We start from the raw sequence: 17654 nt of genomic DNA, 5'->3' as shown, positions 1-17654 counted from the left end.
GCGAGCAACAGACTCCGCACGAATTTGGTCGCGATCGCGCCACCACTTGCGGTAGGCAGACGCCGACACTCGCCAACCGAGCTAACGAAAGTGTGGCTCCGCCCGAGAGGGAATTCCACCTCCTTCGGACTCGATCCAGTCGATAGCCTGCTGCTTGAGGCTGATCTCGACGGACTTGCGTTGTGCTGGCATGACAAAAAGGAGACTGAGGAAACAAAGCAATTGAGGCCCAATACATGTGTGGTGCAGGAAACGAATGGCGGTGACAGGTGGCTCAGTGAGCGCACTCTATTGTTTTAGAGTGCGCTGCGGAACCTCACTCTATTCTAAGGGTACTCTATTCGCTAGGGGAACTCTAATCGATATTATACGTTATTACCACTTTTAAGTCGTGCACCACTTTTCGTCATACACCAGATTTAGTCGTTCAGCTGTTCACGGTCACTCAGTCGCTGTCGAGATCCTCTGAAGTTAATAACTGCCAGTTATACGTATTTTAGCACTGCCCATGAGCACCGACGGAAAGCGTTCTCTGCAACATGTTGTCGCTGTCAGTGACAGAATTAAGTGTGTGGAGTGGATGGCTGTGACAGCAGCATTACACGGAGAGAAGGGCCTCCCTGCCAAAGCCATCGAAGCCTTTCCAGCCTACTTCCGCTCTGATGACCGCCGCGTCAACCTGACAAGGCCCGAGACTGGTGGAGCAAGCGTTATGCTCTGGTGCAGCCTGAGGGAGAGCGCCAGCGAAAGTTCCGCGCAGTGGAGCTGGTAACCGTCACCAATTTGTCATGAAGGCAGCTGTCGGGAGGGGTCCTAAACTGGGCCTGGCTGTATCCTTTCCTATTGTCTGAGTTTGATCGCTTACGTAAAGCGGGGGTGAAAATGTCATCGCGATTGCTATTAGATATTGCGGTGAATTTGGTTGAGGACAGTGTTCACCCAGTGTACAAGAAAGCATTCCAATTTAGCAGTAAAACCTTTACTAATCTAGTTACACCTCGTCCAATCCAAGATTTCGCAGACCGACACGACATTGTCTACCGCCGCCTCAAGGGCAAAATCAGCAGCAAAAAGCAGTGCGTCATCCACGCGTCTGTTGCAGAGCATCTAGGGCGTCTAAAGCGTCAATTCGACGACGGTCTCATTGACCCCGATCTGCAATACAGCATTGATGAAAGTCATTTCGTTATTGACTTAGATGATGGCAAGACTCTTGATTTCCGTGGCGTCTCCCACGTCAAGTACCGTAGCGTGGTTTCTGGTAAGCTCAAAATTCTTTTTTATTAACTTTTTTGTGTGTTATCAGGACGCGAAGGGATTACAATGTGTGTGCTTCTTCGTGGCGGAACCAACGCACAAATAGAGTTCCCAATGCTCATCTTCAAAAATAAGAATGCAAATTATCCAATCCAAGGCTTGCCCGATTCAACACCTGGGGCGGCGTATCGAACTTCACCTACAGCCTTCATAAACAACAGTTTGATGCAGCAATGGCTGCATGAAGTCCGTTGTTGGGGACCAGGAGGACCTTTCGTCAAGGAACGCACACTGTGGATGGACAACGCGAGCGGTCATAGTGGAGACATGTCGTCGTGGTAGCAAAAGAATTGCACACAAAAGTGCGGTTTTTTTTTCATCTAATGCTACAGACCTAATACAACCGGCTGACCGGTTTCCTATTTAACAAATTAAGGAGCACTGGCAACGGCTCTGTGAGCAGCGGAATATGGCTGCAATCCGACGTGGAGATTGGCGACAAGGCTCCAGGTCGTTGCAGAACCCAGGAAAGAGATTCTTCTTGGAAACCGCAGCAAAATGCGTACAGCTGGTGAATTGCGAGAGAGATAAGAGCGGTCTCAACTGAGCTAAGAAGTCCATGGTTTTGTGTGGACAAGATGTTGGCTCTTGTGGCTACTGGAAAGTCGATCAGCTAGGCCGAGACCTGCAGGACATCGTCGCTGAATATCAAGATGAGTTCAAGAAGGGCTACGCAGAAGCTGGGCAGTCGGCTCAGCTTTAACCTTCTAGGATTCTACCATAAATAGTCATACTCTACAACTAGTAGTATGTCTCGATTAGTCGCTTTTTTTTGGGACTCTGAAGTCGTACCACCACTATTAGTCAGAGGCCGACTAATTAACGTGAACGGTGTATGCGTTTACTCGAGGCAACCTAAGTAATATTATACACTACTATATCTGATACAGGTGATCCCTCTATGTATTGATAGCGTCGGCCACATTTTATTCCTATATAGAGGAATCACTATAAGGAGCTGTACGGTACACATGACTCCAGAGGTTTTCTTGAGTTTGTAGTCACTTGATGGCGAAAATTACTATTGGGGATATCAAACAGAGAGGATCGTATTATATAAAAGCAGTTTTTTTTTAATTAAAATAGGAGATTTTTACTGTACTTGAGATCGGACTTAAGGCGTGTGAAGCCATACCGTGTTTGCGCAGGTACCGGTATTTATGTCGCACGAGCCAGTAACGTCCGCGCCTACGAGCCACCGGAGTTCATTCCAACGGAGGATCTACGCGCCGCAGGGAGACCGAAGGAAGACCAGCTACGATGCGTCTTGACGTCGTGTCCAAGGCCGCTCGCGCCGCCCAGCGCTTCTCGGCCCAGTGTCACGGCCAGAAGTTCCGTACGGCCCACGCTTCGGCCACGCTGCGTGCCGCTTTGGCCGTCGAGGCCAGCGAGGCCAACCAGAAGGGCCGTTCGGCCGGCCTGCTCGCTGCCATGGCCCTCATGGGTGTGGCCGGCGTGGCCAGCATGGACGACAATGCGGCCGCTAAGTGCGAAGGCGCGGCCAAGCCTGTGAGTCGCGAGGCCGTCACGCAGGCCATGCTCAAGGAGGTTGTAACAAAGCTCAACCGCATCGAGAGCGCCGTGGCCAACCCGCACCGCCACACAGATGGACTGAACGTCGGCGTGGACGTGGTGTTGGGCGCCCAATGGGGCGATGAAGGCAAGGGCAAGCTCGTGGACAGTCTGTCCCAGTCGTACGACGTCATTGTGCGTGTGGCCGGCGGCTCCAACGCTGGCCACACCATCGTGCACGAAGGCAAGAAGTACAAGTTCCACCTTGTGCCTTCGGGTATCCTGAACCCAAACGCCATCTGTATCATCGGCAACGGTGTGGTGGTGCACCTGCCGAGCTTCCTAGAGGAGCTCGAGGAGCTCAAGAGGATGGGCGTGGACTACGAAGGCCGCATCCTCATCTCGGACCGTGCCCACATGGTGCTGGACTTGCACCAAGAAGTGGACGGTATTAACGAGCTACGTCGTGGCCGTAACAAGATCGGTACGACCAAGAAGGGTATTGGTCCGGCCTACTCGTCCAAGATGCTGCGTAACGGCGTGCGTGTGGGTGACTTGCGCTACTTCGACGATTTCACGGAGAAGATGGTCGATCTGGTCAAGTTCTACAAGGACAACTACCCGGAATTAGAGGCCGACGCTGAGGCCGAGATCAAGGTGTACAGTGACATGAAGGACAAGATCCTGGACATGACGGTGGACACTGTGTCGTACCTGAACAACGCGTACGTGGCTGGCAAGAAGATCCTGGTGGAAGGAGCCAACGCTACGATGTTGGACATTGACTTTGGTACGTACCCCTACGTGACGTCGAGTAACCCCAGTATCGGTAGTGTGTGTACTGGTGGCGGTATTTCACCGAACCGTCTGAACGGTATTATCGGTATTGTCAAGGCGTACTGTACTCGTGTGGGTGAAGGTCCGTTCCCGACGGAGCTGCACGACGACGTTGGCGAGCACCTCGGTACGGTCGGTGCCGAGTTCGGTACAACCACAGGCCGTGCACGTCGTTGCGGCTGGCTGGACATTCCCCAGATGCGCTACTCGAACATGGTGAATGGCTTCACGGAGCTCAACTTGACCAAGCTGGACGTGTTGACGGGCCTCAAGAAGGTCAAGATCGGCGTCGCGTACTGGCACGAGGGTAAGAAGCTGGACGGTATGCCGTCCAACTTGCAGCTCTTGCAGGACTCTGTCGTCGAGTACGAAGAGATGGAAGGCTGGTCTGAGGACATCTCCAAGTGCAAGACGTTCGAGGAACTGCCGGTGGCTGCTCAGAAGTACGTGCTGCGTGTGGAGGAGCTCCTGGGCACGCACATCAAGTGGATCGGCGTGGGTCCCGACCGTTTCGACGTCATCACGCGCACACACCCGCTGGAGAAGGCGTACATCTCCGGCAACTAGAGAGAAGAGACTTGCGCTGCTTCTCAAAGGCTTTGGAACCTGGAGTAGATAGCAGATAGGCGGCCAGGCGGATGCAAACACCGGAACCCTTTCTGATCTTTGGATCTTCGAAGTAAAAAATACTAAAGTCCGCTTGGGTGAAAAAAAAAATGGGGTTTCTTTGCACTTTTGCTTCACTTTACGTGCAGTACACCACAAAATGTACCGGTATACCGGTTTAACAAAGCAGTTAAATTCCGACATTTTTGGCGAGTCGCGATCATAGCAGAAGAGATGGCGGAGCGGCAATTCAAGATCAAAGTGGGCACCTTGCGTCGGTGGGTATTGTAGTATCTACCTACCTTTTCTATTGCTTACATCGTGGTACTTAGGGTGAAGAAGGACTTGGAATATTACGCGAAGGAGCACGCAGCGCAGCAGGACAAGATCGCAAAGATGCGCGCAGACGGCAAGGACGAGCACGATATCCGTAAGCAGGAGGAAGTGCTGGTAGAGACGGAGACGATGCTGCCAGACTGTCAGAGTCGTCTCAAAGAGGCAGCCACCGACGTCTCCAACTTCATCGAGGCTCATCGCGACGAGGTGGAGTCCCTCGAGATCTTCAAAGAGGCCCAGGAGATACTCGCCGCCATCCCTACGCTATCTCAGTAGAATACAGCATCGATCTGTAACGAGACACTAATTGACACTCTATTCCCTAATTTTTACGGGAGGTTTTAGAATCGAGTGACACTAAACGCGAGTTTGGTTGGTACTTTGCGCTCTGGAGAGCAGCGACTTGCCTGCTTTTCCGGTGACAAACTTGGTAGATTGAGCTTTACTGAGGGTGGGGAATGCAAGTGGTGGACACGTGGAGAGCCCGGAGCTGAAGATACTAGAGGTGGGTAGTCCAGCGACCGTGGAAGCGGGTGTACATTTGTATCACCCTCAGATATTCGGGCTACGGCACTGGAAGGCAGGCTGGTTTGAATCTTCACTTTAACTAGTGCTGCTCTTGAGTTAGAGACTCGAGGTGGACCTTCGGCTAGCCACGGATGAGCTAGCACTTGGTGTATCGATAATCGTTCCGACGGGGTTTCACATAACATGCCGAGTAGCGCACTCCGCAGCTTAGAAGAGTATTTCCATTCGGATCCGTGGCAGTAATCTCGTGTTTGTGTCAGTGCCTAACAGTGAATTAGAGATTTGCTATCAGGAGTGAGAAACCAGTTTCTTACCGCTTTAACGAACTCGCCGAATGTCTTGGGCTCCTTTAAGATGGAAATGTCATACATTGACATCCAGATCGAAGAGAAAAGTGTGTTTCCGAGCACTAACTGTATTCTTACGACATTAGAGTTCGAGTCACGTTAGAGATCAGAATACCGGTAGCGTATTACCTCAAGCAAGATGCAGCCGATACTCCAAACGTCTGCCTTATATCCGTCATAACCGTCATGGAGCAATAACTCGGGAGCAAAGAAGCCAGGACTGCCGCAGAAATCATGAAGGGCTGTTGTCGCTTTCGTACACAGACCAAAGTCGATGAGTTTGATCAATTGTGAGCTCTGCGGAGCATACAACACATTCTCTCTACGACAGCAACCAGTTAGCGACTCAAAAAAGTGCAACCCGTAATCCCTTACGGCTTCAAGTCTCGATGACAATAATTGTTGCGATGTAATACTTCCACGGCTTGTGCAAGGTGTAGTAGCAATGGACGTATCGTATCCTCTCCAAGTCCATCCACATGAGCTCCAAAGAACTCGAATAAGTCCTTACCTCCGCGTTCTGTGACCAAATAGACATGATTATGTGTATGGAGAACGTCCACTAGCTCCAAGATCCCTGGATGTCGAATATACGGGTCGCTTAGTGACGAGATCTCGGAGCTGATGCGATGCAGCGATACGAGATCCATGAGTTTCTGTTTGTCTATGGCCTTGATCGCTAGCTCGGAGCGTTCAGGTGTGCTTGACGTGTACACAACAGCGTATTGGCCGTAGCCTAGTACTTGCTCTAACGGATACTTCCCAACTGTCGTAGGAGTCTCCGGTAACGTAGTTAACCGCGGTATCGCGCGAAGACTTGGATCACGAGCGGGCAGATATTCCCACATGAGTTTACGATGATTCTCGGCTAGTTTATCGAACTGAGTCTTCATCTCTTGCACGTCGTCGAAGAACTGCTCTTGCTCTATCTCGAGATGTTGCGCCTTAGCTTTGAACGAATCAACTTGCTCGGATAGAAACTTGATCTTCTTGCTTTTCCTGCCAATCTTCCGTAACAAGTGACTGGTATCGCCAGCACTAAACGGTCCACTCGGTGGCGTATCTGTAGTCTCAGGACATTGATTATTCTTGAGGAGGACACGCAGGGAGTCTCTGTCCAAATTTTTCCTTGCAACAACCTATCAAGTGCGTCTCATTTAGCTCATATTATTGAAGAATAGAGTTGCGAGATATACCAGTTGATGATCCTGAAGTTCAGCAAAACTCTTTAGCAAAGAGAAAGGTTATTCGCCAAGTTAGTCTCCTTGAAGTTCATTTGGTGCAGTGTACGCCACGCTCACTGATGGTAAACTCGAAAGAATTTCAACTGGGGTCGCGGAATCTAAAGTGGCAGTAGTTTTTGGTTAGCCCAACCGAGTTCCTCGTTGATTAGAGTAAGAACGCACTCTGCAGGGCGCCCAAAACTACATCAAACAGCGTGTCGACGCCACTGTTCCCTGCAAGCACCAGCACCTCCATGGCTTTTTCAATTGTCGGCGACTTGTGTCCATTTAGGTCAGTGAACGGTGGCTATACTTATCTTCCCAGTACTGCCCCCTCTGTCTAAAAGATGAACCATCACATCAATAATAATAGCACCCGTCATCAACTCTTCACTGGTCGGCATCCTTTCCTTAGATTCACATCCCCGCCTCCACGTAGAGACAGTTCCATCGCCATCTCTCGCAATCCGAAAGCAATCATGACCGCTAGCTACCTTCACTGACGTTGCAGTGCTTGTTGCTGGTAGAATTCCTCGAGTTTGGCTAGAATATCCATCGTGTTCTGCTTCAAGATCTTCCGGATAGCCATGACAATCTCTTTCCCCGTAAACTCCGTGTCTTCATCGAATGCGTCTTGGAAATGGAAGTAGATATCGTTCATGAACTCCTTGAAGAGCTCACTCAGCGCCGCATACTCCTGGTCATTCTTTGCAGACTGCAACTGGGTCATTTCGTGTTCTTTTAAAGCCAACAGCTCCTCAAAGTGTCGTGCTTCCGAGTGAAATCCTTCTGCTTGCTGCTTCAACATCTTGGAATCACCCTCGAGCTGTTGAACACGCGCCACTAGCTCCTGAACACGCGAGTTCTGAGCGGCCTGAGACTTGACTGTCTCGTCCTGTAGCTGGACCTGTTGATTCTGCGCGTGACTCAGTCTGTTGTTCATCGTCTCTCGCTCCACTTCCCACTGTTTCTTCTGCGCGGTCAACTCTGCGACTTGGGCTTCAAGTGCAGCCTTCTCCGTCGCCGTTCGTTCCATGGCATCCTTCGAGCCTTGACGAACGTCGTCTTTAACCTGTTGCTGCAGCTGTTCCAGCTGCTTGTGCATTTCTTCTTGCAGCTTCGTCTTCTCCTTGGCGAGCTGTTCATCCTTCGCAGCCAACTGAGCTCGAAGCTGGTAATTCTCTTCCTGGTAGACCAGCATTTGCTCTTGTGTGTGGCTCAACTGCTGCTGCACACTGCGCAATTCCAAGCGGAACTTCTCTTGCTGTAAATAGTTCCCGTTCTGCAGCTTGTCCAGGAGCGACCGGTTCTCCATCTGAAGCGATTCGTGCTGACTCTGCAGCTCTTCCACATTCGCTTCGAGCTCGTTGTTCGCTTCTTCAAGTCGAGAGTTGGTTGCCTGGAGCTCGTCACGTTGAGCAAGAGCCTTTTCCAGATTCTTCAGAAGCATAGAAGACGACGAGGACGAGGAGGATGATAGGGATGATCCACCACTGTACTTGCTAGAGCTTGCCACAAACTTGGTCGATTTCAACGAGTGCTGCGAGTTCAGCAGTCGATCCATCTTGGACTGCAGTTCGTGCAACGTGGTCTCGATCGACGTAGATGATCGCTGCAGTCGGATAATACCATTCTCAACATCTGGTGACGAATTTGACCCCGATGTACCTGTCGCTGATGAATACGACGGGTACGACGGGGCCGTGTATGGCGTTAGAGATGACGAGAACGCACTCGGTGCTGGGGGAGGCTGCGACGAAGGGACGAAAGAAGACGAGAAGGACGACACCATATCCAGCTTCGGTGGACTCCATCGACTAGTAGAGGCTCCGTAAGATGAAGCCCCGTTGGGTGGAGCGCTTGGACCCATCAGCGCAAAAGATGATGGCGTGAAGGAAGCTGGCTTCTCTTTTAACTCCGTCACTCTTGACGACTTACCACCGACACCGTTCGACGAGTGCGATGGCTCAATCGAGCTTGTATCTTCAGACTCCAGCTTGCGCTTACTCTCTTCCAGTTGTTCACGCAATCGAGCCAAGTCGGATTGTTCCTTCATCAAACGTTCCATGTCACTGGATACGTTTGTTCCGCTTTCTGCTTTCGCACGACTCTCAATCGAGTGTTTGAGGGGCTCAATCACTTTGGCAGCCAACGACGTTGCGTGCGACGGAGACGCAGCTTCTTGTTGTATCTGAGCTTGCATTTCGTTGTGCAGATTGCGCAACGATCCTGGTCGTTCGCCTGGAAGTTGAAGACCAGCTAGCAGCACCGGGACATACCCAGCAGGAGGGTCTCCGGACTGCTGCCCAATGGACGACGCTCGCGTCAACGACGTATCAATCTCACTATGAGGCTCCATTGAAGATCGACTGTCCAGTTTGGTCTTCACACTTGCAATTAGCCCAGAACTTTGACTTCCCATGCGAGATAAACTTGCCATACGCTTCACCAGCTCGTCATGATCCTGTTCCTGATCCTCTGCTGTGTCCACATTCTGCTCTACGGCACCGGACGTGGTGTTCTTCTTCACTTTGACTAGTTCCATCTCTGCGATGACCCACGTGTTCGTCTCCGGGAACGTCACGGCCACGAGTCTCTTCCCCATCTTCTGCATGCCTATGAGCGCCTCCGTGGCCAGAATCCTCGTAAAGGGGTCCATATCACTTGATCCTTCCTGTAATTTAATCCTCTTCACTTCTCCACTGGCTTCAGTCGTCGGCTGCTGCTTAATATCCAGAGGATTGGATGAGAAGAAGCTCTCCCGCTGCTCAATCGTTCCTTGCCATTTTTTGACCGTGACACCGGCCACGTCGCCCAGATTGAGCGGCGCGGCATTCTCCTTACCGATAGACAGTTGATCTACCAGTACCGCGGGCTTAGTGCGGTCGTAGGACTTGCTATAGTGCACTAAAACCTGAGCCTTAGTGTAGGACACTGCGGACATGAAAGCTTCACTCGTAGTTGCGTCCTTAAAGCGCATGGCGAAGTTCCGCTGCGTCTGGCGCTCGTAGAAATTGACATAGTTGTCTTTTTGAGGCACGAAACGTGCGCTGGGCGTCACGGGGAGCTGTAAGAGAGGTGTCTTTTTAGTGTCGTAGAGTAACAGAGAGAAGGCGTCTGAGCCGCTCTGCGCCGCGTGCTCGCCCGCTAGAAGAGCACAGCCCACAGCTGCATCGGTCTGCTGCGTGTATGACCCGCTGACGTCGTCGTAGACGTACAAATAGACCGCGCAAGAGTGCAGGAGCGCGCCTTCCGCCATGATTGTCGTCGAATGCGGAATTGAGTTTTGGGGGGTTGAAGCAATGGAATTTGGGAGGTTAAAAGGTGCGTATTAGAGATGAAAGGTTCAAGGGATACCGGTACGTGTACCCGGGATTTACGTGGTGTACACCAAAGTATCCGATTCGAAGTCGACACTCGACGACTGCCACTGTCGATTCTCGACGCTTGATGCCGATATCTGGCCGATGCCAATGCAGTGCATTATGCACCGCGCATTGCACGATGCTGTCAGTATTGCTGGTGGCCGGCGACCAGATTGCTGCATACAGTTCTTGCCCGAATTAAGCGGGTTCCTTGAAGGAAGTTCCTTGTCGGCGGCAGACAGCCTGCCAGACTGGATATTATGGCTGCAGTGAACCACTACGGCATCTAAACTGTAGGCCTACAGCCTTAGTGGCCGTAATGAAGACTGTATATAGCTACTTTAAGGAGACTTGTAAGTATTAATTCAAGCCGTGAAAACGTGAACCCACTCTTTCATCAAGGTAATTCGACATCACAGTTGACTTCCACGAGCAGGCATTGTTAGTGCCTTCGCTGCGGCATTATCGTCATAACGACAGTTTTCCCGAGCAAATGATGGCCCAGCGGAGGCCGTTGCGAGCTTAGAATTTAGGTGCTACGCAGGACTCGTAACCAGTTGCAAAATTTAAGTACTGGGTGCTATTACAGTTGGATTTCAGCTTATAGAATGCAGCCATCGAACACGTCCTTAAACAGATTGCAAGCTGCACAACGCTCGCAAAAATGGCGAGCCGGATAACAACAAGATCAATCACATCTCCAATTTAACTTTTCCGCAGAGCACATACAGAGCGTGGGGCTCATTGCTGTAGAGTCCGCAGCAGACGCTGCTTCATTGCGGAGACTGTGCCAAGCGACGGAGGAATTTTCTTATCTGAGTCGATACTCAGATATCCCCGTGCTGCCCTTATCTGAGGGCGTGACTACTGTAAATTACAATCAGATCTTTTTTTATTCGTTTTTTCTTTCTCAGCTACCGGTAAATACTTTCTAAGAAAGAACACAATTGGACTTTTAATAAAGTATTTTTACGTAAGCTTCGCGCGAAACAAGCTACGACCGATGTGACCCAATAAAATGAAAACCTAGAAGCAGCATAGAAATTATTTCAGTTAGGTCTTGAAGCATTTTTATCAACAGTCGAAATTCGGAGTGAATAAGGCTTTCTGCTAAAAGCATTTTAATTAGAAGAGCATGCTGCAGCATGCTCACTTCTGCGTGTTTGGAGAAATGCACCCAACAAATCGCTTCGATATTCTTCACACAACTTCATGAATAGAAATCAAAGGCGTCTTAAGGGTAGGCGCCCGGCCAGTCGCCTGTTCAACCACACTCGATGTTGCTTCCACGTAAATAAAGTTATTGCTGTGAGCTAAACAAGAGTATTTGACTCAGTGCTCTCTTTGAATTTTATCCAGCTTGAATGCGGCCGCCTTATTCGTCGATTTTCCAGCCCCGCGTGAAATAGTGCAAAGTCGTTGTCACAATCGCTATCAACCACCTCCGTGCGCTCATTATCCTAAGGCTACAGGATATCAATATTTAATGTTGTTGATCAATACAAGATTTGTTTAGACCTTTTTTAGAAAATATAAAAATTGTATTAAACGACTTTCTAAGGGGGCAGCTTTCGCTAAAAGTGTGGAATTACCCCGTTTAATAATGCATATAACTGCTTTTTAATTTTTTTGTTTTTTCTTAGTAACTACTAGCAAAACAAAACGTAGCTTAGTAGAAAAGAAAAAATAGTGCTTTGTTTTTTCGATGTTCTGTGTTTGTTAATCTGTAAATAGTTGTTTCTGACGCAATTAAACAAGTTTGCGAGCTGCGAGGATCGCTTTTCGTACAGACTCTTTCGCGCCAAATGCTTCTTGAGTCCTTGGGAAGTCTTGGAGGTCCTTTTACACAAGCTGTATGTAGTCGATGCCTTCTTTCGACCAGCCAGGTGGGGGTCACCTTCTTACCGAGCTGTTCACTCGTTTTAATTAAAACCCCATTTTTGCGAATCGTCTTGGGACCATTTTGAGTGGATATCCACTCAGATAAGAAAATACCTCCCAAATGACTTAAGTCACCTGTCAGTAAGCGCCCAGACAAATCATCGCTCTTGCTGGATATCGTTGATCGCACACTTTGGGCCAGTTCGGGTGCGTAGCCGGCGCACCCCAGATACAAAGTTGAAGACAGTTGCGAGAAACCGGGGCTCGAGAACGTCACCTACGTAAGTAGCGCGTGCAGCCCTAGCCAGCAATTGGGGCCTGAGTTTCGTCTAACAACGCGAAAGGCCGGAAAGCGCGCAGGTCGGAACCAACCTCGACGTCGCGATCGAACGCGCCTGCAACGCGGCAACAAACAGCTCCAGCGCACTGGCGCACTCTCTCTGGGAGGGCGGAAGAAGGCATCTAATCGGTAGATACACTTGTTCCTGATAAGGAAAAACGTCGCATGCGTCGCGAGAAAGCTTCATAAGCTAACAACTCGCTTCTCTCGCTGTACTTCAGAGTCACGGGCACCGGTTGAAGATGTTCAAGTCGCTCTTCCGCTGCATCCGCAGGTTCTTCGGCCGCATTAAGCCCAAGGGCAAGGAGCAGCTGCAGCGTCCGACCGAGTATGGTGCCAATATTGACATCGAGGAGGCACTGGCCGAGCAGATGGAGATCCAGAGGCGAAGCGGTCGTGTGCTGTCCTCTACTGCCAGTCTCGCTGCTGCATTGCGTCAGCGTCCACGTGAGAAAATTCCAGCCTTCTCGACGCATTTAGGCGATAATGAACACCGCGAACCTTCCGACCCGGCCATTAAGGCTGCGGTAGAGGAGATGCAGAGTCTAACTCCAGGGTATATCGGCCAGACGGGTGAAAAGCCCGAGTCGTTAGTGGCCGCTAAATCGCCTGTCGTAAGTAAGCGAGTGTCGTCCAGTAGAGTGCCTTCCAGCGCAGGCTCCTCGTTCAAGATCCCGGAGTCCGTGCCGGAAGATGGCGAGCCGAAGGAGGAGACTGAGACGAAAGACCAGGAGAAATCGTCCCCAGCAGCTGAGCGACCATCGGAGATGAACCCACGCCGTTCATCGATCTTCGACATGCGGTCAGAGTGGATCTAAGACGGAGATCACCATAGAGCGGGCAGAGGAATGCGACGGGCTCGACGTACAAGACACATGCCCGGTCGTTTTTGTATATAGAAGGATGGCAGCTCCCATTGCGAGCGTCAGCAAGTGCGGGGGGACTAGAGCAACACAAATAGAGCGCCGGTGGACGGCAAAAATGGAGGTAGGGAACTTATTATTTGCCTCTAACGTTATAATTGGCTCGACGGCAGGCTAATATGAGGGTACCATAGCATGGCATGATGATTGTTTTGCATGCATCTTCGGTTTCGTAGAGGAAAATGGATAGCGAGTGGCAACTAGTCCACCCGCAGCGAGCGCTCGTACAGGATATTTGCAGCTGCATGAGTGCATTAAGATTAGTTTGGACCCGGACATGCCCCGGAACGATCTGCCTCCAAGCCGGCGACTCAGATTGGTGACATAAGCCATCAGTCCAGTTGTCGTTGCAGGCCGAGTGCATCCGAGACGGCACGGGATTCTTTCTGCATTAATTATTGTCAAGATTTTAAGCGTAGGAATTCATAAGCGTTGGTTTCCCTTTACGGTCTCTTTCGGAGGTGTCAGAAGTTCAGCACTGGTTGCTACATCGCGAGCAAAATACAGCTCCATGCATCTTAATCGCTAGCTGAGCTTCGTCATTCGGTATCCCAGAAGACTTGTTGATGGAACTCTCAGCACCAAGCTTTGATGTAGAAAATTTCGTCAGCAGACTTGGGCTCGACGGCCTGCGCTTTGTCCGTCGTACGTCGTCGCGCTCGACAGTACCAGTGTCACAGCCATCGCAATCAACCTTGCAGCAAGGTCCTTGCTCGTTTTCGATGCTGTCGTGTTGTAGCAATGCCAAATTGCCACTGAGAAATGACACGTGGCCATCCCGGACAACAACGCGCTGTCTATTATGCCAGCAGTATGAAAAAGGTTTTGCATTTTCGGGTACCTATTTATCGGTACATTTGTGGTCACTCTTCTCGAGTTTAGTACCGTCAATATGGTACACTTTAGTACCGGTATCTTAATTTTTTGCTTGAACAGCTTTTGGCGGGAATCGAGCTTTTGGTTTTGGCGCTCGATTTCAGCCAATTCCGCACTCAGTTTACAACAACTTCAGCCATTAGAGCCATGCTGGATCACCTTCTGCCGCTCATCTACCGCGAGTACGAGTACTTCGACGAGGCCAACAAGGAGAACTACGGCTACGTCATCCGTCGGCGGTCACGACCTGTATCTTCCACGGTCTCCGCAACGTCGCGCACGCCTCCACGTCCTCTTCGACGCAGTTGCTCCAGTACCAGAGTGGAAGGCGGCGTGGCCTCTACTCGTAGTCACAAGCGTCGTCGTGAAGCCTCCGACGATGGCAATGAAGAACGTGGAGGCGCGAAGAAACAGGATACCACAGCGGAGACGAAGCCTGCAACCAGAAGCCGCAAGAGACAGCGCGATGTCACAGACGACGGCGACGAAGAGAGAGGACACGCCAAGAAACAGGAGACGACGGAGAGCGCAGTGGAAGATGAACAGGTAAGGAACGAGAAGAAACAGCCCTCAATAGCTGAACAGAAGGAAGCGAAACAGGACGAGAACGATCTTGTGACGCCCGTGAAGAAGCCACAGGAGCCCAAGATGTCAGCGAAAAAGGCCAAGAAGATCATCAAGAAGAAAGTCAAAGTGACGGAGAAGAAGAAAACTGTCAAGGTATCCAAGAGTGCGACGCCCAAGCGTATCCCATTGCAGGATATCACACACCTCTATGTGAACGAACACGCGCGTTTGTACGAGTCTCATCAACGCGAACTCTCGGTGGCTGGACTCACGACTTCCGTCGCAATTCGCTTCTTCTAGGTACGCACGAGCTCATCTATTACCTCAACTGTACAGGTCTCTGATAATGTTGACGGCGCTCCCCAAGTCCAGTACTTCGTCTTCAGCAGGCCGTTAGATTAGCCTATTTAGCGTCTCACCAGCGCATCACTCTACTCTTTTGTATTTCAAAATTGACGGAGTGGTAAATGGTGAGCTCCCTGTCCCGCTATGGCATGTTCAAGACTTCAAGATCCTTCCTTTGCACGTGAAGACAAGTGTATTCAAGATGCAAAAGGTTCCTGCCCTTCAGAGCACCTCATTACGTGCCAAGTTGGTGCAGAAACCTTAGGGGATACAAGCCTACGGTCCTTCGATCCAAGACGCCTCTCCTCATTCTACCAAGAAAAGCAACAGTCGAGATTCTGCATAAGTTTCTTCTCATCACAAAAACACTCAAGCTGCCAACGTCAATTTCCTCACGACACCGAATGCTGCACCTCATGACGTGCGCAAAAACATCACTCGACGACCTGTGGTCAACACTGCACCTCATTTCGTGCACGTGTGAGCACTAGTTGTCGAATGGATTTCAGCTTTACAAGGGATATCCGCAGCCTTCTCTAACAGACATGCCAAAGCTGCACCTCATTTCGTGCACGCTTAGGTTTCTGTATGTTAAGTGGGCGGTGGATATCGCTGTCAAAGTCTTTGTGGTCGAATCGAATTCTATCGTGACTGAACTGCACCTCATTACGTGCATGTTCGAGTATGATTTACATTCGAATCGGTTCGGAAGCTTGGACATGTCAAGCTGGATTCAGACGCTGTGTTTGCTCACTGTTGGTGTCGGAATCAAGACTTTGAACATCGAAGGAAAAGGCCTGCTGTCAAGAACCTCAATGGATACGAAGAACCTCAATGAATACGACTGCACCTCATTCCGTGCAGTCTCTCTCTATTCACCTTCTTCACGACCAAGATCAACGCAAGCAACACCTCATAACGTGTGCTTTGTCGTCTAAGATCGTCGCTCAGTATAGATTCTCAAACGTAGGATAGCTCGTCTTGTTTACTACAGTATATTCTGTGTAGTCCTTAAACTAACATGTAACACATGCATTTTCATCGTACGGTTATGCTGTATCATACGAGTTATGTGAGCAATGAAGCATTTGTTTTACATTTTATTGCTCTAATACAGGTTAAAGCACAACATAAAGCAGGATAAGTCCACCCTTATCACTTTACAGACAGTTTAAGCCGCTGAGTCGTGTGGCTGCTCTTTGACGGGTGTCTCTTGCTTCAGACCTAGCAGTTGCATCCACTTGCCCGAGGCCTTCGCTTCCTGCACCGCTGCCAGTCTCTGAGCCAGCACCTTAGATGGGTTCGCCCATTCGCCCCAGAACACAGTCATACCTCCTGAGCCCTTGGATTCCTGTTCGTTCAGCGCCTTGGTAATACGCTGAGCCAGTAACTGCGACGGATATTCGATCAGCTGGTATGTTGTCGTAGCCAGCATACACAGCATTGCAAAGCGCGAGAATAATCTGCAGTAGTAATTCGGCTGCGTGTTCACTGACTCGTTGTATAGCACAAAGCTATGCAGCAGATAGACCGAGAAGCTAATCTTCCCCCAATAACGCAGAAAGCTCCACTCGAGAATCGATGATAGCGGGGACGGCAGCAGCATTTCGCAGACAAATACTGTGGTCACCAGCACGCTAATGAACGGGAAGCCAGGCGTCTTAGGTGCCGTGTTCTCGTGGACCCAGATGAAGAACAGACCACTGAAGGCAATGCTCAGAAACGCCGCTAATGCCGAGTATCCTATTAAACGCAGGATAAGCTTATGGATAAGACGGAACTGGAAGCCACTAGCCTTAATCCATGTATCCAGCTTAACGAAGAGCACTGCAGCCATTGATCCTGCCAGGAACGTCGGGAGATGAGGACGCATTACCGTGTGACTTGTGCGATACTCGGTCCACCCTTGCGTGATGACCCAGTAGTACGCCGGGATAAACGGTACCCACCAGAGCTTACGCAGCATAAGCACACCCAATACAAACACTGGGATAAAGAAGTAGTACGAGATCTCAAGCGGCAGCGTCCAGAAGACGAAGTAACGGTAGTCGAACTCAAAGGTCAGAGTCCTGAACAGGTCGTACGTCTCTGGCTGCTTAATGAGGAAGTAGCGCTTCTTGTCCTCGTCGTCCATGAACCACAATGCGATGCATGTGAGTGCAAAAAGTGGGTACACTCGGCAGAATCGCTTGGAGAAATAGTCGGCCAAGGCGAAGATCCATTTGCGCAGTCCCGCACCTTGATCAAGCATACGGATGCTCTTCTTCATAAAGAGCCACGTGAGGAGAAATGACGACAAGACGAAGAACGAGTCAACCGCCACGGCGCCCAGGTTTAAATCCTGCATGTACTCGTGCGAGTGTTGCGTGACGACTAATAGCGCGGCTAGACCACGTATACCATCCAGGAATAAAACCTTGGTGGGTGGAGCGGCCGCCACTGCCGCCTTCTTGGCCTTCACGGGCTTCTTCTCCTTGTCGTTGTCCTGCTCGTCCTGAGCCAGTAGCGGTTGGTCCTCCGGCGCAGTCTGCACGTTCACAACCGTATCGGCTTCCGTAGTGATAGTGGAGGTGTCATGCTCCGATGGTGCGTGCGTGCGCAGCATTGTCGGCAATGAGGTTCACGAAGAGTTTTCCACCGCTAGACAATTG

The 17654-nt window shown here is 50.4% G+C and overlaps 8 protein-coding genes across 8 annotated transcripts; 4 read left to right on the top strand and 4 right to left on the bottom strand.

Annotated features, from left to right (window-relative positions):
• Window positions 1-2577: 2577 nt before the first annotated feature.
• PITG_16736 (adenylosuccinate synthetase) lies at window positions 2578-4233 on the top strand (the record flags this gene model as incomplete). The annotated part of the gene is made up of 1 exon (XM_002896911.1): window positions 2578-4233. One exon carries the CDS (start codon window positions 2578-2580, stop codon window positions 4231-4233), a length of 1656 nt encoding a protein of 551 aa, XP_002896957.1.
• Window positions 4234-4487: 254 nt separating this feature from the next.
• On the top strand, window positions 4488-5048 carry PITG_16735 (uncharacterized protein; the record flags this gene model as incomplete). Its single annotated transcript, XM_002896910.1, has 2 exons — window positions 4488-4550; window positions 4605-5048. 2 exons carry the CDS (start codon window positions 4507-4509, stop codon window positions 4882-4884), a joined length of 324 nt encoding a protein of 107 aa, XP_002896956.1.
• A 534-nt stretch (window positions 5049-5582) lies between these two features.
• Window positions 5583-6954, bottom strand: PITG_16734 (protein kinase; the record flags this gene model as incomplete). The annotated part of the gene is made up of 4 exons (XM_002896909.1): window positions 5583-5805; window positions 5859-6622; window positions 6680-6825; window positions 6890-6954. The coding sequence occupies 2 exons, from the start codon at window positions 6374-6376 to the stop codon at window positions 5583-5585; spliced, it is 741 nt and encodes a 246-aa protein (XP_002896955.1).
• Window positions 6955-7101: 147 nt separating this feature from the next.
• On the bottom strand, window positions 7102-8774 carry PITG_16733 (uncharacterized protein; the record flags this gene model as incomplete). The annotated part of the gene is made up of 2 exons (XM_002896908.1): window positions 7102-8605; window positions 8648-8774. The coding sequence occupies 2 exons, from the start codon at window positions 8772-8774 to the stop codon at window positions 7203-7205; spliced, it is 1530 nt and encodes a 509-aa protein (XP_002896954.1).
• Window positions 8775-9162: 388 nt separating this feature from the next.
• Window positions 9163-9965, bottom strand: PITG_16732 (uncharacterized protein; the record flags this gene model as incomplete). Its single annotated transcript, XM_002896907.1, has 2 exons — window positions 9163-9170; window positions 9215-9965. The coding sequence occupies 2 exons, from the start codon at window positions 9963-9965 to the stop codon at window positions 9163-9165; spliced, it is 759 nt and encodes a 252-aa protein (XP_002896953.1).
• Window positions 9966-12501: 2536 nt separating this feature from the next.
• Window positions 12502-13110, top strand: PITG_16731 (uncharacterized protein; the record flags this gene model as incomplete). The annotated part of the gene is made up of 2 exons (XM_002896906.1): window positions 12502-12885; window positions 12964-13110. The coding sequence occupies 2 exons, from the start codon at window positions 12535-12537 to the stop codon at window positions 13108-13110; spliced, it is 498 nt and encodes a 165-aa protein (XP_002896952.1).
• A 1128-nt stretch (window positions 13111-14238) lies between these two features.
• PITG_16730 (uncharacterized protein) lies at window positions 14239-14958 on the top strand (the record flags this gene model as incomplete). The annotated part of the gene is made up of 1 exon (XM_002896905.1): window positions 14239-14958. The coding sequence occupies one exon, from the start codon at window positions 14239-14241 to the stop codon at window positions 14956-14958; it is 720 nt and encodes a 239-aa protein (XP_002896951.1).
• Window positions 14959-16174: 1216 nt separating this feature from the next.
• PITG_16729 (acyltransferase family) lies at window positions 16175-17608 on the bottom strand (the record flags this gene model as incomplete). The annotated part of the gene is made up of 1 exon (XM_002896904.1): window positions 16175-17608. One exon carries the CDS (start codon window positions 17606-17608, stop codon window positions 16175-16177), a length of 1434 nt encoding a protein of 477 aa, XP_002896950.1.
• Between the last annotated feature and the right edge of the window lie 46 nt (window positions 17609-17654).

The sequence above is a fragment of the Phytophthora infestans genome, genomic scaffold (assembly GCF_000142945.1).
Source record: "Phytophthora infestans T30-4 supercont1.51 genomic scaffold, whole genome shotgun sequence".
NCBI lineage: Eukaryota > Oomycota > Peronosporomycetes > Peronosporales > Peronosporaceae > Phytophthora > Phytophthora infestans.
The sequence above is the reverse complement of the archived record's forward strand: the minus strand, read 5'-3'. Positions and strand labels throughout refer to the sequence as shown.